This window comes from Typopeltis vanoorti, chromosome 1 (genome assembly GCF_054136105.1).
Source record: "Typopeltis vanoorti isolate ZY-2024b chromosome 1, IOZ_Tvanoo_1.0, whole genome shotgun sequence".
Lineage (NCBI taxonomy): Eukaryota > Metazoa > Arthropoda > Arachnida > Uropygi > Thelyphonidae > Typopeltis > Typopeltis vanoorti.
The window spans coordinates 99,800,110-99,823,646 of record NC_143549.1 but is presented as its reverse complement, the minus strand read 5'-3'; the positions used below and the strand labels follow the sequence as shown (position 1 = coordinate 99,823,646).

The 23,537-nt window shown below is 39.0% G+C and overlaps 1 protein-coding gene across 1 annotated transcript in view; it reads right to left on the bottom strand.

Moving 5' to 3' along the window:
• The window catches only part of LOC150110251 (uncharacterized), a 653,148-nt gene that overhangs the window by 126,281 nt on the left and 503,330 nt on the right, over positions 1-23,537 (bottom strand). Inside the window, exon 17 of the mRNA XM_090398596.1 lies at positions 15,390-15,479. Coding sequence (XP_090254722.1) covers positions 15,390-15,479 — 90 coding nt within the window. The remainder of the gene's footprint in view (positions 1-15,389; positions 15,480-23,537) is intronic.

The following is a 23,537-nucleotide window of genomic DNA, read 5'->3' as shown; positions in this document are numbered from 1 at the left end:
TTGTTCCTGCTATCGCTACCAACCAATATTTCACATGTAAACTTCTTTTTTGCTTACACTTGGATAAAGGATTAAAGAATATAATTTCTTGTCAAATATAGTTATTTATTGAATTTAGATTAAGAGTGACTGACCAGCAGAGGGAGATAGATGAGCTGAAAGAGGAGGTGGAATGTCTTGTGAATGAGAGCAGACGTATGAAAGATAAGATTAGGAGAATGGAAGATATAAATGCAAGGCAAATCAAAGTAGGGGAGAGAGAGAATTTTGGGAGTGTTAGAAGAGGAAAGAAAGGAAACAGTAGAAGAGAGGTAATGAGTGAGAGGTATGGGGGGTGCTAGAAGAGGAGAGAAAGGAAACAGTAGAAGAGAGGGAATGAGAGAAAAGTATGGGAACGCTAGCAGATGAGAGGATGGAAACAGTAGGAGAGAGAGGTATGGGAATGCTAGAAGACGAGAGGATGGAAATAGTAGGAGAGATGACATGAGAGAGGGATATGGAAGTGCTAGAAGTGGAGAAAATGGAAACAGTAGGAGAGAGGGAATGAGAGAGAGAGAGATGTATGGGAGTGCTAGAAGAGGAGAGAATGGAAACAGTAGTAGGAGAGAGAGGGGAATGGGAATGCTAGAAGAGAGAATAGCAGTAGATGAGAGGGAATGAGAGAGACTTATGGGAATGAAAGAAGAGGAGAGAATGGAAACAATAGGAGAGAGGGAATGGTAAGAGGTATAATGTATGGTGACTCAATGATCTGTGGTGTTCAAGATAGGATGCGTGAGAAGTGTTTGCCAGGTGGAACAATAGAAAGGGTGGCTATGGCAATTAAGAGAAGTGAAAGGGTGGATGCGATGATTATGATGGTAGGAACAAATGACGTGAGTGGTAATGTAAGTCGGACAGCGAGAGACATGAGATTTTTGCTTGGGGCTGTATGGAAGAAGACAGAGAGAGGAAAAATAGTGTGCATGTTGCCTAGGTATGATAATGACGAGCTGAGCAGAAGAGAGGTAATATTGAATGACATAATAGCTAGAATGTGTGACAAGAGAGGACTGGTATATCTGGATGCTTGGAGTGCGTTTGAGGAAAGAGAGGAATTGTATGCGAGAGACCGCTTACATTTGAATGAGGAAGGATGTAGGCATCTGGAGATATTGCTGTTCTGAACGAGTCAGTGTGTCCCAGGGAGGATGATAGCAGGGGTGGCATCTTGTGGGAATGGATACTTGGGAGAAGGGAGACGACATCAGGTAACACTGAGTCCAGTGGAATCTAGAGGGGATAATGCAGGGTATAGATACAATGGCATTTATATGCTTTATACTAATGCCAGGAGTATCCGGAATAAGGGAGAGGAATTGGTGACGCAGATAGCATCAGCCTGGCCAAAAATTATTGGGATCACTGAGACGTGGTTGACAGAAGAGGATATAATAACAGGAACAGAAATCGCTGGGTACAGCATTTTTTGGCAGGATAGGAGGGGAAAGTGTGGTGGTTGGGTACTGCTTATGATAAGTGACAACCTATTTCCTCTAAGAGTGGAGGCTTTGGAAGGTAGTGAGACAAATGATTTTGAGAGCATATGGTGTGAGGTAGAGGTGGGCAAGACAGGATATTTAGTGGGGTGTTGCTTCAGACCCAGGAGCACAGAGGATGGGGACCAGGAGATGTTTAGACAGTTAAGTTTGGCAAGTGCAAGAAGAATGATTATTATGGGAGATTTTAACTAGAGTATTATAAATTGGAGAGAGGAAGATGCAAGTAGCAATAGGGGAATGGAATTTCTAGAATTCTTGAGGGACAAATGTCTTAGGGAACATGTAACAGAGGGAACAAGAGGTTCAAGAGTTTTGGATTTGGTTATAGCATCAGAAGAGTTGATAATAAATGAGATGACATCTCTCTCACCAGTTGGAGAGAGTGACCATATGGTTTTGACTTGGAAAATGAATAGACATGCAGGAGTATCAAAGAGACAGGAACTTATGTGGAATTATAAAGCAGGTGATTATAATACTCTTAGACGTTAACTTCGGGAAGTTTCATGGAGGGAGGAATTGGAAGGCCGGGATATCATTAGTGTGTGGGAAATTGTGAAAGAATATTTGTTAGCAGTGATGGTAAGTTGTATACCACGAGTGAAGAAGAGGACACAATTTGGAGTAAAGTGGATGACAAGCAATATTAAACAGGAATTGCATGCAAAAAAGAGGCTATGGAAGAGATATAAGGAGACAGGTGAAGAGAAGATGCATGAAGAGTATAAGACACAGGCCAGAAGAGTGACTAGTGTGGTAAGGAAAGCGAAATTGGAATATGAGAGGAGATTGGCCCTAAAATACAAAGAATATCCTATTGAATTTTTTAGTTATGTGTCCAGTAAGAGGAAAAATGACTGTGGAAGAATGATATTGTGGGATAAAAATGGGAATAGAGTGACTGCTCCAGAGGACATAGTGGAATTGTTCAATGAACACTTTATTGGAGTATTTCATCCTTGAGGAGTTAGTTTTAATGCTAGAGGGATAGGGCAGGTTCGAGGTTTAGAGGTACAGGAGGAGAGTGTGTTTCAGATACCAAGTACTCTGGATGTCAGTAAAGCTGTGGGACCGGATGATATTTCACCACGAGTTTTGAGAGAATGTATACTAGGGAATTGACAGTGCCTTTGAACTGGCTTTTCAATGAAAGTCTGGCTGCAGGAAAGGTGCCCAGGGAATGGAAGGAAGGTAAGATAGTGCCATTGCATAAGGGTGGCAACAGACTGGAAGTGTCTAATTATAGGCCAGTTTGTGTGTCATCAGTAGTTGTTAAGATCTTGGAGAAAGTAGTGAGGGACCGTATACAGCATTGGGCAGATGAGGGTAATGTTATCTGTGAGAGTCAACATGGATTTGTGAACAGGCGCTCTTGTTTTAGCAATATGCTAGCCTTTTATAATAAAGTTACAAGAACATTAGATGAGGGAAAGGCATATACTGCAATTTTCTTAGACTTAGCGAAGGCATTTGACAGGGTGCTACATGATAAGCTGATATTTAAGTTGCAGCACATCGGTCTAGATGTCAGATTGGTCAACTGGATTCAGGATTGGCTGTCTGATAAGTATCAGAGAGTTGTCTATGGTGGAGCAGTTTCAAGGAGGCAGAAGGTTACAAGTAGGGTCCCACAGGACTCAGTACTAGGACCTATATTGTTTAACCTTTATATCAATGACATTGCCAGTGGATTGAAAGGGGATATTTAGTTGTTTGCAGATGATGCAAAGCTGGGAAGGATTATTAGTAATAGTACAGATGTGGTAGCCCTGCAAGAGGATTTGAATAAGCTAGATAGATGGGCAAATGAATGGGGGTTTATCAGTTTAATACAGCAAAATGTAAGGTCTTGAGGTTTGGGAAACTGCATACTCCATGGGAGGAGTTATACTGGAGGAAGTAAGGGAGACAAGAGATCTGGGGTTGATGACTGATAGAAACCTGAAATTTAGGGGACATATTGCAAAGGTGGTGAAGGTAACACAGAGGATTGCTGCAATTATGAGAAGGACACTGACCTGCAGAGATAAAACAGTTATCATTTCATTGTATAAGACCCTGATCAGACCACACTTGGACTATTGTTCTCAGATTTGTTCCCTAGGATTTGAAGGGGATAAATTAACTGTGGAAAGGGTACAAAGACGGATGAGAAAGATGGTTTCAGGACTGTACAATTTTGGTTATGAGGATCGGCTGAGGGAATGTGGACTGCAGAGTTTGGTAGATAGAAGGAGAGGTGATATGATCGAGACTTTTAAACTGTTGAGAGGTGGCTACAGGGTTGACACTGTGGAGTTATTTCGCTTGGTTGAACAGCAGGAAGGAGTCTTGACAAGGGGCCATCCCTAGAGGTTACGAAAGGAAACTGTGAGCAAGAGGGTGAGGAGTGTTTCTTTGCATGGAGGGTGCTTGAACCGTGGAATGCATTGCCTGATGGAGTGGTGAGAGCGAGAATGGTCAATGAGTTTAAGGAGTGGTATGATAGACTTTGTGTTTCTTAGAGGAGATCTCCCCCTCGATGAGTTTTGACAGACTTTATGTTCTTAGGAAGGACCTTCCACGATGAGTCTTTTGGCTCCATGGAGGCCTGAATAATAATAATAAAATAATAATAATAATATTTATATAGCTGAAGTCTTCAGCATGCAATTCATAAGGATATTTCATCCTCATCAGTGTGACACAATGAGAAGCTCATCTATAGAGCATGGACTGATGGTAATTGATCAAGAGGTATATGAAAAATGGAATAAACCTGTTGGCAATAAAGGCAATAGGATTTGATAACATAACATTCAATGCATTCACTTAATCTGCCCTCATACTCAAATATTCCATAGTCCTGAGACAGTCTTAGTTATTTGCTTCTGTACTCTCTCTCTCTCTCTCTCTCTCTCTCTCTCTCTCCAATGTTTCCCTATCACTGATATAGCCAGGTGACCAGATCTGTTCACATAAATCAAAATGAGGCCTAATTACACCTTATAGAGTGGAAATCATCTTATTCTTACATCTCAGCATTCTTCACATTATAGCAATGATATTTTGGGTAGCTCTTACAACATTCGCAATGTGTCTCCTGAACTTCAGTTTCTTATCTATCAAGAAACCCAGATCCCTTGTTTCCTCCACCTAATGAAGCAAAGTTCGAACAATGGAGAGGCTCAGGGTGGACAGGGGGGGGGGGGTATACAGTGTGAGAAAGGTGGATGCTCCAAGAGAAGGTGAGAGAATGTGTAGGCAGGAAAGGAATGGGATGACCAGGGATTAAGTGGAAACAGTTGGAATTGAAAAGGGTTCTAAAATGAAGAAGCAGAAAGGGAAATGGCTCCAGTCAAGCATGGAGAGATCACATCGAGTGAGTTGTACAAGTGGACCTAGCTGTAGATCCAGAAATGAGCTGTTGTGTTTAAATACAAAGTTAGAAGTATACGAAACAAGGGAGTTGAAATTGTTGCACTAATTGCGTCTGTTCACCCAAAGATTGTTGAAATAAGCGAGACATGGTTGGAAGAGGATGACATCCTGACAGGAATAGAGATGGAAGGGTATGATGTGTTTCGTGAGTATAGAAGGAGTAAAAATGGAGGGGGGGAGTGCTATTTATGATAGAGAAAGAGTTATGTCAATACAAAGTAGAGATGCAAGACGGAAATAGTGCCAGTGGTTTTGAGGCAGTATGGTGTGAGATAGAGGTGAATAGAATCAAATACTTGGTGGGATGTTGTTATAGACCAGGTAATGTGGATGGTGGTGATAGTGAAATGTATAGTCAAATTAGCCAAGCAAATAAGAAAACAGTAATCATTATGGGTGATTTTAATTATGGCAATATAGATTGGAATGATGAGATAGCAACTGAAAGTAAAGAAAATGAGTTTCTTGAGTTTTTGAGGGATAACTACCTCAGATAGTATGTAACAGAGGGCACACGAGGATTAAAGGTCTTGGATTTGGTCATCTCATCACAGGATGTAATTATAAATGAGGTGCCAAATCATCCACCAATTGGTGAGAGTGACCATGAGGTGATTACCTGGGTGGTTGCAGCAGTGTGAGGGCCCCTGTTAGAAAAGGGTGTATGTGGAACTACAAGGGGGGTGGGGTGATTATGAAGAGATCAAGAGACAGTTTGTGGGTGTGGCGTGGAATGAGGTAGTTAGCTGAAAAAGAGATCAATGCAGCTTGGGGGATTTTCATAAACTATCTAGTAGATGCAATGTCTAAATGTATTCCAAGGGTGAGAAGGTTAAATAAGGTAGGTGTGAGATGGATGAATAAAGAGATTAAGCATATGACACAGAGAAAAAGGGCATTGTGGAAGCAACATAAGAGAAGTGGAAATAACTAATTGCATGAGGTCTATAAAGACCAGGCAAGGAGGGTGACTTGGTTGGTGAGAGTAGCTAAAGAGAGGTATGAACAGCAGTTAGCTAATGAAACCAAAATAATCCTAGGGAGTTCTTTCGATATGTAGCCAACAAAAGAAAGAATGATTATGGAAGGATGACATTGACTGGAGAAAATGGTATGAAGACAGCTGTTGCAGAATGTGTGGTGGAGATACTTAATGAGCAGTTCATAAAGATCTTTGAATCTTGTGAATGTGACTTAATGGAGAGATTCAGAGCAGTTGATGATGGGGAGGAGAGACTGACTAAGTGAGCAACAGGTGTTTGGGGAGTTAAGTAAACTAGATCTAAATAAGGCTGTGGGACTTGATAATATATCACTGCATATTCTGAAGGAAAGTGCCAGAGAGCTGACACCTGCCTTGACATATTTTTTAATATGAGTCTTGCACTTGGTGAAGTTCCTAAGGAGTGGAAGGATGGTAAGATTGTGCCACTTCATAAAGCAGGTGATCAAACTCATGCATCAAACTGTAGGCCTATCTGTGTATCAGGCGTTGTAGTTGAGTTGTTGGAGAAGCTTATGAGAACTAGGATCCAGAGTTGGGTTGACAAGAATGGTATTATCTTTGATGGACAGCATGGATTTGATAAAGGGAGGTCATGTTTTAGTAATCTACTTACTTATTACAATAAAGTGATTGCTTCCTTGGACAGAGGAGAAGGATACACAGTAATATACTTGGATTTTTCAAAGGCTTTTGATAGAGTACCTCATGATAAGGTGACAGTCAAACTAGAGCAGATGGGGTTGGATATTAGATTAGTGCATTGGATTGGAGACTGGCTATCTGACAGGTATCAACAAGTTATGTATGGGGGGGGGGTGCGATAAGCAGGAAAAGGAAAGTCACTAGTGGAGTGCCTCAGGGGTCTGTTTTAGGGCCATTACTATTTAACTTGTATATTAATGATATTGGTGAAGATTTGGATGGAGATATTCAGTTGTTTGCAGATGATGCAAATTTGGGATGAACCATAAAGAATAGTGAAGATGTTGTGGTCTTAAAAGAAGGCTTGAATAAATTGAGTGATTGGGCATGGAAATGGGGATATGAGTTCAATGTTGCAAAATGTAAGGTTTTAAAATTTGGAAAACAAAGATGGGATGCAGAATTTTTGCTTGGTGAGAATATATTGTTGGAGGTAGAGGAAATAAGAGATCTGGGAGGTGATAATGGATAAGGACTGAAATTTAGGGGACACATTGCCATAATTGTGAACACAACACAAAGGCTTCTGAGAATGATGCAGAGGACACTGACGTGTAGAAGTAGGGAGATTCTTGTTCCATTGTATAAAGCTTTGATTAGGCCACACATGGACTATTGTGCCCAGATTTGGTCACCGGGTTTTCAGAAGGATGAAGAGATGTTGGAAAGGATCAAAAGGTGACTGACTAAGGTAGTTTCTGACCTCTGGAATGTCGAGTATGAGGAAAGATTTAGAAAATATAATTTGTAGAGTCTGGTGGACAGGAGGAAGAGGGGAGATATGATAGAAACCTACAATTTGGTAAGGGGATGTTATAGGATCAATGGTGGAGAAGTTCTACAGAGAATAGTGGGAGATCAGAGGAGAACCAGAGGTCATCTCTGGAAACTGTATAAAGAGGGTGTGAGTAGGGGAGTGAGAGGCAGGTTTTTTTCGTGCAGAGTTGTGAATGATTGGAATCCTTGCCCGAGAGTGTGGTGTCTGCAAGGAGTTTGAGTGTGTTTAAGACACGGTATGATGAGATGTGTGTGTGTGTGTGATAAAAGGATCTCCCAGATGAGTCTTTGACTCCATGAGGTCTTGGGGTAATAATAATAATAATAATAATAATAATGTGGTAAACTTTATTCCATCTTCTCTGGCCAAAGTGTAAAACTTTACACTTAGCAACACTGAAATGATATCCTCATTCTTCAGCCCAAAGCACCAACCTCTACAAATCCTCTTGTAACAATAACACATCAGAATTTCCTAACATTACTCTTCCTAACTTAGTATCATCAGCAAACAACTGAATATTTTTTTTCATCATGAACTATATTATTGACATATAAGTTAAACAGCAGCGGTCCCAGAACAGAACTCTGTGTTTTCACATTCATCATCTTCCTTTTTTCGGGGGACACTGAGCCTCCATACACAACTCTCTGGCTCCTATCAGTCAATAAGCCTTACAGCCAAGCTACCAAATGACTATCCACTCCCATCCTGCTCAATTTCAACAGTAGTTTATTATATGGTACTCGATCAAATGCTTTAGCAAAATCTAAATATATCACTGTAGATGCATCTTGCATCCAAAAGGTAGTCACCCTATTTTAAAATGTAACCAAGTTACTGTAGCATAACCTCCATCCCAACAAACCCATGTTGTAAATTAAAGATGCCAAAGAAATTATATTCTTGGTTTCATCCTTCATCCAAGTGTAAGCAAACTATGTTTGCTCATGAAGGAACTTTATGACAGGGCAACTTGTTTATAACTTTATAACAGGTGATTCAAAACTTTTGGGCCAAACTTTAAGGGATGATAGAACACACCTAAACAAGTCATACAATGCGTGGTCCAAACTCAAGCAGTGAAGCACTAGAGAACGCTTTCCAGTGAACACTTATAAGCGCTGGTTTTTGCAGTCATTGTTATTTCTACCGTGGAGTGCAAAAAGGATGGATTCTTTCACAAATCAGGAGAAGGCTGACATGTATTTCATTTATGGAGCTATGGACCGGAATGCGAGGGAAGCCAAAAGACTGTACCAAGAGCTCTTTTCGACCAGATGCATGCCTGATCATAAAACCTTTCGCATGTGGTGCGATTGCACCACATGCGAAATGGGCTCCTTTGTCAGCAGCATGCAGGATACAGGGTGTGCAAGGAGTGTGAGGACGGCACGTGTTACAGAAGAAATTCTACATAGGGTTGCAGATCATCCCGAATGTAGCACGCGAGCAATTTCCCATGCTGTACGTGTGCCCCAATCGATGGTGTGCTGAGTTCTATGAGACGAACGATTACATCCCTGCCAGGCACAGAGGCCTTGCCACCTGCAGATTACTGGCCTCATGTAAATTTTGCACAGAGGTTTCTTGCAGCAGACTGCAGTGCAGCCAGACTTTGATGCACATATCTTATTCACTGATGAATGCACTTTTACATGTGAGGGCATTTTTAGTACCCACAATTATCATGTGTGGGCAAGCAGAAATCCGCACGCTACAAGTCCACATTTGTACCAATGGTGTTTCTCCATAAATGTTTGGGCTGGAATCCTACATGACCATTTGATTGGCCCATACCTTCTGCCAGCATGACTGAATGGGAGAATGTACCTCGTATTTTTACAAGAGGTCTTGCCAGAATTACTGAACTCTGTTCCAGCAAACATTCAAACACGTGTGGTTTCAACACGACGGAGTACCACCCCATTACAGCGTGGATGTAATGGGGTGGTACTCTATCTCATTGGAATCGATGGGGATGTTAGTCCCCATCGATTCCAATGAGAACCTTATTGTCAGGATTTCTAATGCTGCTGCCATTGTATGAGAAATGTCTGGTGTTTTCGCCAATGTTTCACTGACTGAGTGCCACCTCATTTCAGCGTGGATGCGCAGAACACTTTGGATGCAACATTTCCAGGATGATGGATTGGTCAGGGTGGTCCCATCGCTTGGCCACCACGATCACCCAATCTGTCATGTCTGGTTTTTCCTATGAGGCCATATGAAAAGCCTGATCTATGATAGCCATCGATTCCAATGAGAACCTTATTGTCAGGATTTCTAATGCTGCTGCCATTGTATGAGAAATGCCTGGTGTTTTCGCCACTGTACGCCAATCACTACGTCAAAGGTGCGAAGCCTGCATTAATGTTGGCAGTCACTCTTTTGAGCAGTTTCTCTGATTTGTTCAATAAAATTCTTTAATTTATGTTCTGTAATTTCTGCAATTGTTTCAAATCTCCTCTGTCATTCTTGTGTCTCTTAATTTCCTGAAACAGTAGTTGCTAACCCCATAGCGTTTCACTGCTTGAGTTTGGACCATGCATTGTATGAGGAAAAGTGCTTGTTTAGGTGTGTTCTATCACTCTTAAAGTTTGGCCCAAGAGTCCTGAATCACCCTGTATAGTGCTGTAATAATATGTCATTAAATGCATGATTTATTATCTTTATTCTTTATTACTAATTAGCTGTGCACACTTTCTCTCTCGTAACCTTTCTCAAATACTCTACTGCATATTATGTTTATCCACCTTCCGTATTTATTAGTCGTATGCCTATGAACACTGAAAAATTTATTTTCAGACTGCGCCATCAGTATGTCAAATATTCGGCATAAGACTAAATAAAACTTCCTGTAGATCTATCTTTTACTAGCGTAACTTCTTTCAACAAAGTTTACATAAACAGTCATAGTTCTTAAGTAATAAAACTGCGCTTTTAATGCCTTAGTTGTTTCCCGCTCACAAGTCCGAATTTATTTAAGAACAGTGCAGTTGTAAAATAAAGGATCAGGCAGCACTCTTTTAACAAATAATTAAAACACATTTATTTACATTAATATGAAATATACATGAATCAGACGACAGGGAGATTGCTTTCTCTACCCATCTATAAAATCTTTAGCATAAAATTAGAACCCTTTCACTTCAACACTAAATAATCTCTTTAACTCTAAAACTAATTTACTCTCTGCTTACAAATTCAATTTATTAAACTTCTAGTTTACTCGCAAAGAGTTTATTTTTACAAATTAGATATCAACTTCTAACATGGCAATTGACTCTCTTATGGACACTACTTATTACTATTAAACTAATTCTTAACAATCCATATACAAGATATCTCCAAATTATAAGAGAAAATATACAAAGGGAAGTAACTTACAGAGGCTCTGTATCACACATTCAGTCAAGAGTATTTTACTAAAGTCTTTGACTTTTCTTTCATCTCGAGTTTTAGGCTTCCTTCAGGAGTATCGTGCTACAGCAGTATTACTTCGGGATATTAGCGGGCTTTTCGACTGCAATCTGTGATACTTGAATAGCACATATGCAAGAGGTTTCAGCATACGGACAAATTTTCCTCTGGATCCTTACTTCGGGAACTTCTTCTAATTGCCGTGACTTCTGCTACTAATCGCCGATGACTGTAACTGCCGACAGCCGATGACTGATCTGGCTCTCTTTGGTAACAGTGCTTCGCCTTTTGCTCTCTCAGCACCTGGTTCTCGGCTCTCCTTTTTAGTAACTGGGGTCTTGCCTCTCCTCGTTCTCTGCTGCCACTGCTCTGGTTCGGACTCCGCTTATGGTCTGCAGCTCGCCTCTGCTCTGGTTCTGACTGCCTCTGGTTCCCACTTCTGATGACTCTCTGCTGACGACTGGAAGCTCTCTGCTCGGCTCTGTCCCTTTTTATTATGCCTTCTCTGCCAGAGGAAAGTTGTTTGAACCTTTTAGACTGACTTTGGAGGTGTTTATGTGCAGAGCTTATAAGCACTTTCTCATACACAAAAGTCGTAAACAACCTTTTCTTCATCAGAAGGTTCCAACTTCTGATGACTCTCTGCTGATGACTGGAAGCTCTCTGCTCGGCTCTGTCCCTTTTTATTATACCTTCTCTGCCAGAGGAAAGTTGTTTGAACCTTTTAGACTGACTTTGGAGGTGTTTATGTGCAGAGCTTATAAGCACTTTCTCATACACAAAAGTCGTAAACAACCTTTCTTATGCCCTCATAGAGAGCTATTACACAACGTTCCGGCAGCAGAACATTGCCTTTGTTTTTAACACTCTAAAATATTCTTGTTAAAGGAGTGTATACAGTTAATTTCCATAGGATTATTTACAATAATATCTAGCATAAAATATACAGAGACAAACAAGGTTAATTTTACAATATTCTCATGGAACTTGACCTATGTAAAAATCGATGTAAAGCGCTTTGGTAATTTTAAGGTACATCAAGTTTTTACAGTGCCATGCATTGTGGGATGGGACACTACCCAGACGGGTTTAAACCTTTATTGGGGTTTCATCAGTGGCAGCTAGACACAGAAGTGATACCAAGGTTGAAGTAATGCAGAAGTCATATTTTCATATACAAGTAGCCAAAAGGTGTCACACCTTATTATTAGTAAAAGTAGTACAATAGCCAAAAGGCTACTTGTACAACTACTTGTATATGAAAATATGACTTCTGCATTACTTCAACCTTGATATCACTTCTGGGTCTGGCTTCCACTGATGTAACCTGAATAAAAATCAAAACTAGTCTGTGTAGTGGCCCTTCCCATAATGCATGGCAATATTGTGCCTCCTTAGCTCAGTCAGTATAGACGAAGCCCTTTGGTCAGAAAGACCTAGGTTCAAATCCTGTCCATGATGTGAGAAAATTTTATTTGGTCTCTTTCGATGAAAGGTGAGTTAGCCGGTCTCATAACTCAGCTAGAGGTATGAGAAAATCACTTACTTCAGCTGGAGGCAGGGAATTTTTTTCACCCAGAAACCCAGGTTTTTCATCCCCCAAAACAGGCAAACCAGCTCTGTGAACACACACACACACACACACACATGGATTACAGTCAGGAATATTTATGATGATCCCTCTAGCCATAGGTCTGATTCATCAGCTATGTCGGTCCTGAGCCTGGATAAAAATAGAGGGAGGGGGATTGAGATGGTGCCATACCTCCCTGTAAAAGGTGCTCATGGCCATTGAATCATCATATGAAATAAAAAATAGCAGTATATGTCTGTAAGGATTTGTGCATTCATTATGGGATACTAAGGCAATTGATATGAAGTGAAATGAAGTTTTGCCAGGTGAGAAGATCTTTGATTAGTTTTTTAGTTTCTACATGAGATTTTCTTCTAAGTTTTCACATGTTTCTGTTCCCTAATAACTGTTACAAACTGGTTGCATATGCTTTTTCATATCTCAAAAGTCATTGGATATATGTTTAGAAGCAAATGCAAAGTTAAAATTACTGGAAATATATGGGGATTCAATGATTCAGGGTTTGCAAAATAGAATGCTAGAGGAGTGCTCACCTAGAGGAACAACAGAGAGTGTGGCTATTAAGTGAGGTGAAAATGTGGATGAGATTATAGTGATTGCAGGATCTGAGAGATATGTAAATTGGGTATCCTTTCCTTTAGTGTTACATGGTGATCAGCATTCATTTCAGGCAAAAATATGGAGACTAAAACCGTGTTGGAAATAATTATTTTAATTTCTCAATGTTTTGACCTTCATATTAAGGTCATCATCTGGAGTATATATATATATATATATATATATATATATATATATATATATATATATATATATATATATATACAGAGACAAGCTATATTACATTTCACATAGCATGCTAAAGAGACAATGATTTGATCAAGTGTTATTCTACTGGCCTGATCTTTAGTGAAAAAAAAATTAAAATAAAATAAAATAACTACATCAAAGCTATATTCTGTTTATGACAACAATATCAGAGAAAATTTTTTATATAGATAGTTTTATTACAGCAAAAGTGATGTCCTAATTTAACATGAGAATTGTTATATTAGATTTAAGACTTAATTAGACTTATTTCTGCTGTAATAAAACTATCTATATGAAAAATATTTCTCTGATGTTGTCATAAACAGAATATAGCTTTGATGTAGTTATTTTATTTTATTTCCTTTATTTATTTTTTTTTTCACTAGAGGTCAGGCCAGTAGAATAATCATTGATCAAATCATTGTTGTTTTAGCATACTATGTGAAATGTAATGTAGCTAGTCTCTGTATATATATATATATATATATGTGTGTGTGTGTGTGTGTGTGTGTGTGTGTATACTCCAGATGATGACCTTGATATGAAGGTTGAAACGTCGGGAAATTAAAATAATTATTTCTAACATGGTTGTAGTCTCCATAATTTGTCTGAAATTAATGTAAATTGAGTGGTGAGAGATCTAAGATTAATGTTAGAGGTTATGGAGCAGAAGAATGAGAGAGAGAGAGAGAGAGAAGATAGTGAGCATATTACTCAGATATGATAATTCATAACTGAGAAGAACAGCAGCAGCAGTAATGGATGACATGATAGCAAGATGTCTTGAAGGAGAGGCTTGGATTATGAGGATATCTGGAGTGCATTTGATGATAGAAGAGAACTGTATGAGAGGGCTGAACTTGAACATGGGAACATAGGGCAAGGAAACCAGTGCTGCCAGGGAAAATGGCAGCGGGATTGCCTCTTGTAAGAATAGCTACTTGAGAAATGGGAAAATGTATGGTATACTGCAGAGTCAAATGGACTCTGGGGAGAGGATAACAGTAAGAATAGGAATAGCACTAATTCTTTTCTATACAAATATCATGATAATCAGAGATAAAAGAATGAATTAGTGGAATTAATAGCCTCGACGTGTCCAAACATTGTCGGAATGATTGAATTATAGCTTACAGAAGAGGATGTCCTGACAGGAAACAGAAGTGAAGGGATATAGCATATTTCAGCAGGGTAAGAAGGGTAAATGAATTGGTGGAGTATTACTTATGGTAAGTGATGAGTTTTGTGTCCTCTATAGAGTAGAGAATTTGGAGAGAAACAGTACTAATGGTTTTGACAGCACATGGCTTGAGTTGGAAGTAGGCAGGACAGAATATTTAAGGCTAGGGAACACAGAGTAAGAGGAATAGAAGATGTTTATGTAGTTAAATTTGCCAAGTGTAAAACAAGTGATCACTGTGGAAGATTTTAACTGTAGCAGTATAAACTGGGAAGAGGAAATGGAATTTCAGAAATTCTTCAGGGACAAATGTCTTAGACAGCATGCAGCAGAAAGAACACTAGGTTCAGGAGGTTTGGATTTGTTCCTAGCATCAGAGAGTCTGATTGGAACTCTGATGTCATCCTTGCCACTGGCTGGAGAAAGTAAACATGTAATCTTGACTTGGAGGATGAATAAACATGCTGGACTATCAAGGAGAAGGACATTGATTTGGAATTCTATGGTAGGCAAAACTGAGGAAGTTCCATTGATGGAAAATTATCCCTTCTTTTCATTGATGGAAGGAAGAGATATAAATAGTGCATGGGAATTAGTGAAGAAATATTTATTATTAGCAATGTCAAATTGTATACCTCAAGTGAAAAGATAATATATTTTAGGGTAAAGTGGATGACTAATGAAATCTCAAATTTAGGCTGAGATCTGAGATCCAGGTTTTACATTGATGAAAAGGTTACAAAATAAGAGCCATTAAAGTTCTTGAGAGAATCACACAGGGTGGATTAAGAGGTCTTTTTTTGTTTCATAGAGGTAAGAATGCATACCTTAAACTTTGTCAGTGTGTGGAGATAAAAGATGACTTCCTCTAAGGTGAGGATTAAATCAGTGGATTCTATGGAAGCTATAATATAGTAATAAAAATACCATAATTTTACCCTTTGGTTACACAAAGCACAAGTAGGTACTTCACAGTCAGGACACCATAGTTTTAAAAAGCGTGGACTTGCAATATATCCTGATGAGCACTATAAATAAACAAACAACAACAAAAAAGTTATCAAAATGAATCTAACAAAGCTATCTAAAATAATATGATACTAAAGCAGAATAAATTTTGCTTAAATACAAGCTCATGAAATTGGTGTAAAATTAACCAGCAGCACATCAAGCAAGATCAGTAATTTATAAACAAGGAATTTAGTTTTATTTTTATATACTGTGAAAATATATTGTCCAGGCATGAGTGAGTCACTTTTTTTTTTTTTTATTTCACCAGGACACTTTGTTTTTAACTGCAAAACTTAAAAAACTGAACAGAGAACTTTCACTATTTTGGTCAACAATACAAATTAGGGTTTAGGATTACAAGATTGTGGTAACTGGGACATTTTAATATGGTGGTAGTGAACTTAGCTATCATTGATTACTGATGCTGAAGACCAGTTGCCTACCAATTTCCAAAGCTGGGGCCAAAGAGAACTCCATCTACTCTCTTTGGAGAATAAAAGACAGAAGATAAAACAAGTTGCAACTTCGTAAATACACTAATATATATAGGACATTATAATGCTAACAAGGTCCCTAATTGTAACATATTATGAATATTATTAACAATGGATTAAATTCCACCTAATTAACTTTGTGAGAAGAGGCTTCAGGGATGTAAATGAAGAGAGAATATATTAAAACTATAATTAAGTAGAATTAAACTGAAAAAAAAAGAATCAAATTAATTCATATTTACGAATTTAGGGACACAAAGCACATCTGTTGAAATGATTATTTTACTTATTCTGAATAAAATAACAAGTGACATTTCAGCCCCTGTATTGAGGTCATCATCAGAAAAATTCATGTGTATATGAAAACGAGCTACATGCTCTTGCACTCTAAAAGGTAAATTTAATCTATGCTGTTAATTGATCTTTTACTTAGCCTGACCTCTAGTGGTTAAAAAAATAACTACAATAAACCTGCTAAAGTCCTCCTGTACTAAGATTTTCTTCTGGACTTGTACAGTTCAGGTTGCTATTGAATGTTAAAAAAAAAAAAAAAAACTTCACCAAGTCTTCTTGTATTGAGATTTTTCTTTGGCTTGTTCTGGTTGCTATAATGGTTGCAAATGGGTCCTCCACATTCTTGGAATGGTTAGACCATCATTTTTGTTCAGGTTGGGATTGTGTTTGAGCATTTCATATGCTACTTTAAATTTCCTCTCGAACCAAGTTTTGGTGTGATGTAGGGACTTGGTACCTTTCCAATCAATTCTGTGGTATGTCTGGAGTGCATGGTCTGAAAGGCTGGTTTTTCCAAAATTGAAGGAATTTAATGTGTCGTTTCTGTTCGTCCATCCTAATTGGGATGGTTCGTCTTGTTTCCCCTATGTATGGTAGGTCATATGTGTATTGTATTTTGTAAACCTCTGAGTGAGCTAGGTGTGGAAGAAGATCTTTGGAAGAACTGAGTAGATGCCTTAATTTTGTTGGGGGTTTGAAGGTGGTTTTGATGTTGTATTTGTGTAGTGTTCTGTCTGTTTTTTCCCAAAATGCCACTAACATAAGGTATGGCAATGGCATTCTTGAAATCTTTTTTTGTTTTTAGTGGTCTCTTTGGAGGATCTTGTGAATAGTTTTTTTACTGTATCCATTTTTTTATAAATGTATTGTTGATGATCTCATAGTCCTGGTTTAAAGCTTGCTCATTTGAACAAATATTTTGAGCTCTGTGTTTAAGGATTCTTATGACACCTAGTTTTTGTGTTGGGTGGTCGTAAGAATTTTTGTCTATATACTGGACTGTGTGTAGGTTTGCAGTAAACTGAGAAGGAGAGACAGCCTGAGGGAAGACATGTGACAATTCAACAAACAGATTTTCTGCCAGACACAATTAGGCTACTCAACCATTGCATATAAAACACTTTCTTTACATTTCAGGATAAATATTGGCTGCATTTCATCGATTTAATGTCGGAGATATTTGGATTGAGTCTTGTTTGATGAGAGAGAGAGAGACATGAGAAGCAGGTTGTGAAGATGGATATGAGGGTATCTAGCTTTAAATAGCTGGGTATCTGATATTTTGACTATTTTGACTATTTTGATATTTTGAGAATATTTTGACTCTGCATACTCTATTGGAGGAGCTAGACTGGAGGAAGTAGGGGGAGACAAGAGATCTGGGATTGATGATTGATAGAAACTTGAAATTTAGGGGACATATTGCAAAGGTGGTGAAAATAACACAGATGACTGCTGTAATAATGAGATGGACTGACCTGCAGAGATAAAAGAGTTATCATTCCATTGTATAAGACGCTGATCAGACCACACTTGACTATTGTTCTGAGATTTGGTCCCCAGGATTTGAAGTGGATAAATTAACTGTGAAAAGGGTACAAAGGTGGTTTCAGGACTGTACAATGTTAGTTATGAGAATCGGCTGAGGGAAAGTGGACTGCAGAGTTTGGTGGATAGAAGAAGGAGAGGTAATATGACTGAGACTTTTAAACTGTTGAGAGATGGTTACAGGGTTGACACTGGGGAGTTCTTTCTCTTGGTTGAACAGCAGGAAGGAGTTATGACAAGGGGCCATCCCTGGAAGTTACAAAAAGGAAACTGTGAGCAAGAGGGTGAGGAGTGGTTTCTGTGCATGGAGGATTGTTGAACCATGGAATGCATTGCCTGATAGAGTGGTGAGAGCAAGAATGGTCAATGAATTTAAGGAGTGATATGATATACTTTGGGTTTCTTAGGGTGTAATTGTTTCTTAGGAAGGACCTCTCATGATGAGTCTTTTGACCCCACTGAGGCCTGAAATTTAGGAGACATATTGCAAAGGTAGTGAAGGTAACACAGAGGATTGCTGCAATAGTGAGAAGGACACTGTCCAGCAGAGATAAAATGGTTATCATTCCGTTGTATAAGACTCTGATCAGACCACACTTAGACTATTGTTCTCAGATCTGGTCCCCAGGATTTGAAGGGGATAAATTAACTGTGGAAAGGGTACAAAGGCGGATAACAAAGATGGTTTCAGGACTGTACAACGTTAGTAATGAAGATCGGCTGAGGGAGTGTGGACTGCAAAGTTTGGTGGATAGAAGGAGGAGGGGTGATATGATTGAGACTTTTAAACTGTTGAGAGATGGTTACAGGGTTGACACTGGGGAGTTCTTTTGCTTGGTTGAACAGCAGGAAGGAACACGACAAGGGGAAGTTACGAAAGGAAACTGTGAGAAAGAGGGTGAGGAGTGGTTTCTTTGCATGGAGGGTGGTTGAACCATGGAATGCATTGCCTGATGGAGTGGTGAGAGCGAGAACGGTCAATGAGTTTAAGGAGTGATATGATAGACTTTGTGTTTCCTAGGAGGGACCTCCCACGATTAGTCTTGATAGACTTCGTGTTTCAAGGACCTCCTGCAATGAGTCTTTTGACTTCATGGAGGCCTGAATAATAATGATAATAATAATTATTATTATAATAGCACACACGGAGAAGGGATTACACCATCTTCCAAGATATTCTGAAGGCCTTATCCACATTCAGACTTTGGCTATATTATTAAGAACGAAATTACCACCTAGAGATATTCCCAAATCAGAATTAATGGCAAAGAATCATAACCCAATGAAAACATTGTGATAGTCAAAGCAGATAAAGGAAATCCAAATTTTATGTATTCATCTGTGATGAACACAGATGAATACATAAGAAAAATGAATGTCCTACTAGGAGATTCTGATACCTATGCAGTCTTAGATCAGGATCTCATGTGGCACACACAAAATAAAACAAATTCCTTAATTAAGAAGTTACTCAATTGGCCAGGAGAATTTAAAAAAATGTCTAGCACAAAACATCCTTTGGTTCCAACAATTTATAGAGCACCAAAAATCCACAAATAAGATGATCAATTATGTCCTACTGTATATAAGAGAGATTTTCCAGCCTGAAACCTAGCAAAATGTCTGTTAAGTGTGGTAGGAAAGACAAAATCATATGTGAAGAATATGGTACATATTACTGAAAGGGTAAAGGATTTAAATATAGAACTATCAGACATATTAACCAGTTTAGATGTTGTCAGTCTGTTCACCAATCTTCCTAGGGATGACATTGTGGATTTTCTTCAAAAACAAACAAAAACAAAAGCAAACAAAGTTTGCTCCTGAAATAACATCAGGACAGGGCAACTCGTATATAGAAGCTAATGACTTCACATCACTTGCCTTAGTATCCCATAATGCAAAGCACATATCCTAATGGGTATGTATAATGCTATGCATTATGGGTAGTGACCCTTCCCATAATGCACAGAATTCTGCATACCCCTGTCCTGATGATATTTCAGGTGTAAACTTTGTTTGCTTACCCTTGGATAAAGGATTAAACCAAGTAATAATTTCTTGGTATCTTTAATTTGTGTTAATACAGTGTTTAAATGGCTCATGTCTCATTAATGTAGGTTAAAAAAACATAAATATACCATCCAAATATATATTTCTTAATTGTCTGTTATTTATTATTATTATTAACATCTGACCTCCATGGACTCAGAGACTCAACATGGGGGGGGGGGTAAGCACTATTGCACACAATGCTCATCCAACTGTGCATTAAAATGAGTCAATGTGTCTACATTTACAACACACTCAGGCAATACAGTCCACTCACCAACCACTCTCCATGCAAAGAACCTTCTGCTCACTCCTCTGCTCACACCTTCTTTAATGGTTTCCAACGATAGCCTCCTATTCTACCCCTCTCCCATATTATGAAAAATCTCTTCCATGTCAACCTCATAATGATCCCTGACTAGCTTAATCATATCACCTCTCTTCCTCCCATTCACAAGCTTTTGCAGTTTATATTCTCTCAATCTGTCCTCATACTCCACATTATAAAGACCACTGACAACCTTTGTGAATCTTCTTTGGACTCTTTCCAACATATCCTCATCATCATGAAAACCTGGCGACCAGATCTCTGCACAATAATCTATATGAGCCTAATCAAGGGCTTATACCATGGCATCATACCCTCTTTATTTCTGCATGTCATTATTGCCATTATCTGATGTGATGTCTTCACAACTTGTGCAATGTGGCCCCTGAATTTCAGGTCTTTGTCCACCACTACTCCCAGATCTCTCATTTCCTTTACCTTCTTTAAAATTTTCTCACCTTTGTATATTTTGCATTCCATCATTGCTTACCAAATCTCAAAACCTTGCACTTTTGCAACATTGAACTGATAGTTCCACTTACCTGCCCAATCATGCAATCTATTCAAGTCTTTCTGCAAGGCCATAATGTCTGTTTGACGCTTCATTGCTCTTCCCAATTTTGCATCATCTGCAAACAACTGCAATCACTAGTTAAACCCATCCCAATATCATTAATATACAAATTGAACAACAATAGTCCCAAAAGTGAACCCTGCAGTATGCCACTAGTGACCTTCCTCTTAGGGGATACTGCACCCCCACATAGAACATTCTGATACTTATCTGATAGCCAGTCACTGATCCAACTCAGAAGTCTCTTATCCAATCCCATCTGTTTCAATTTATTTAATAGTTTGTCATGTGGGAGCCTATCAAATGCTTTTGCAAAATCCAAGTACACCACTGTACATGCATCTTCCCTGTCAAGGTATTTGTCACCTTATTATGGTATATATGAGGTGGTATCAAAAAGTTTCGAGACTAGCTCAGTTTACGAGAAATTACTTTATTTATCTATGTTTACACACTATCACTTTCAAAATAGTCCCCTTGCATATCAATACAGTGCTCCCAGCGTTCTTACCACTTCTGTGGAATGTGTCCTGGAAGTCTTCTTTTCGAAGCATGTCAAGCACCTTCTGCGATTCGCGCTGGATCTCCGCAATGGTGTCAAAACGGTGACCTTTGAGCTGGATCTTCATCTTTGGGAAGAGGACGAAGTCTGCAGGAACCACCAAATCTGGTGAGTAGGGTAGGTGTGGAAGTGAGATCATGTTTCTGGCGAGAAACTCACATGTGAGGAGAGCTCAGTGACAGGGTGCATTGTCATCGTGGAGCATCCAGTTTTTCACACGCCACAGATCTGGTTGGTTTTGCCGAATGTCCTCCCTCAGACACCTTAAAACCTGGCAGTAGAACTCGTTATTGACGGTCTGGCCCCTGAGGACGAATTCTCAATGCACAATGCCACGAATGTCAAAAACGACGATGAGCATGCACTTGGTCGAGCTGCGGACCTGCCTCGCCTTTTTCGGACATGGAGATGATGGGCTCTTCCACTGTGAAGACTGTTGCTTCGTCTCAGGGTCGTACCCGAACACCCAAGTTTCGTCACCAGTAATCATCTTCAACATGAAGGATGGGTCATCCAAGGCACGCTGACGGAGTTCTTGGCAGACTTTGATGCAGTGTTCCTTCTGCTCTTGGGTCAGCAGCCTGGGAACGAACTTGGCAGCAACACGGCACATATTCAAATCACAAGTGAGGATTGCCTGGACTGTCCCATATGACACACTGACAATGTTGTGGAGTGTTCTCCAATGATCCTCATGCACAAGTTGCCGAATGGTTTCGGAATTTTGGGGGGTTGAGATTGTTGAAGGTCTTCCTGATCTCTCATTATCTTTGAGTGATGTTCTTCCACTCTTGAAGCATGCATGCCACTCAAAACACCTTGAATGACTCATTGCAGCATGCCGAAAACTTGCCGAATTATGTCAAACATCTATGTGGCAGATTTGTCCAGTTTCATGCAGAATTTCACGTTTGCTCTTTGTTCTAACGTGATGTCCATTATGAAATCGCAGATGTGGTAATGCAGGTGGTCAGAATAGCATCAGTTGCACAGCTTCCAATGTACACAGGACGGTGTTTTTTGGCATACTGACTTATGAAGATAGGTGCTCCCTGTGACTGTGCATGCAGCCTTGTGCTGCCATCTGTCGGCGTGTTACAAACCTAGTCTCAAAACCTTTTGATACCACCTCATAAGTAAGTTAGTAAAACATGATCTCCCCCCTTAACACACCCATGCTAATAACCACAGAGAATGCTGCTGTTCTGAACCAAATTCTGTATCCTATTTCTCACCAGTCTCTCTAGTTCCTTCACCACAACTCCAGATATACAGACTGGTGGATAATTTGAAGTCACAATCTTATTACCACCTTTATGCAGCGGAACAATTTTACCTTCTTTTCACTCCCTTAGAACCTGTGCTGTTGTAAGACTCTTATTAAACAAGCATGCCAATGCTACTGCCAATTCCCTGGACCATTCCCTTAAAATGGATAGGGATATGTCTTTAAATCCTATTGCCTTATTGACATCAAAGTTATTTATTTCCTCAAATACCCCTTGTTAACTCACAATTAAGCCATCCTCTCCTATGTCCTCTACACTTAAGTTCCTCATTATTCCATCCAGATGAGGATGAAACACCCTTATAAATTGATCACTAAATATTTCAACAATGTCTTTTGTACAGTTATGATTTCACCATTTTCATCCATTCACGTAATTTTACTATGATCATTCTTCCTTCTACTTGCCTCATATCTAAAAACTCTCTACACTTTTTCTTTGCCGATTTGTCAATTTCTACTCATACTACACTTTTGTTTTCCTTACTAACTGAGTCACTCTCCTGGCTTGTTCTTTATACTCTTCATGAAAGTGATTATTACCATTATTCATCTTATATTCTTAAGAATGGCACCGAAACTCATCATAACAGGGTAGTTTCTGAAGCTCAAGTCGTTACTACAGAGGAGAGCATTTGTCTTGATGAACAGAAGTACTGCTGCAGTGATGATGATAATTTATCTGAGGATAAGTTGACATTAGAAATATCTTGATTAAAAGAAAAGTTATTACAACATCTACCAGAGAACTGGAAAAGGTGGAAAAACATTTGACTAAACTTAAACACAATAAAAAAAGGATAGGATCAGAACAAGAACAGGCAGGAAAGCACTGAACTTGGTCATTATAATATTAATAACAACAAGGTAAGTCAGTTAAAATCTAAGAAACAAGAGGTAATATGGTATGGTGACTCAATTTTAAAATTTGTGCT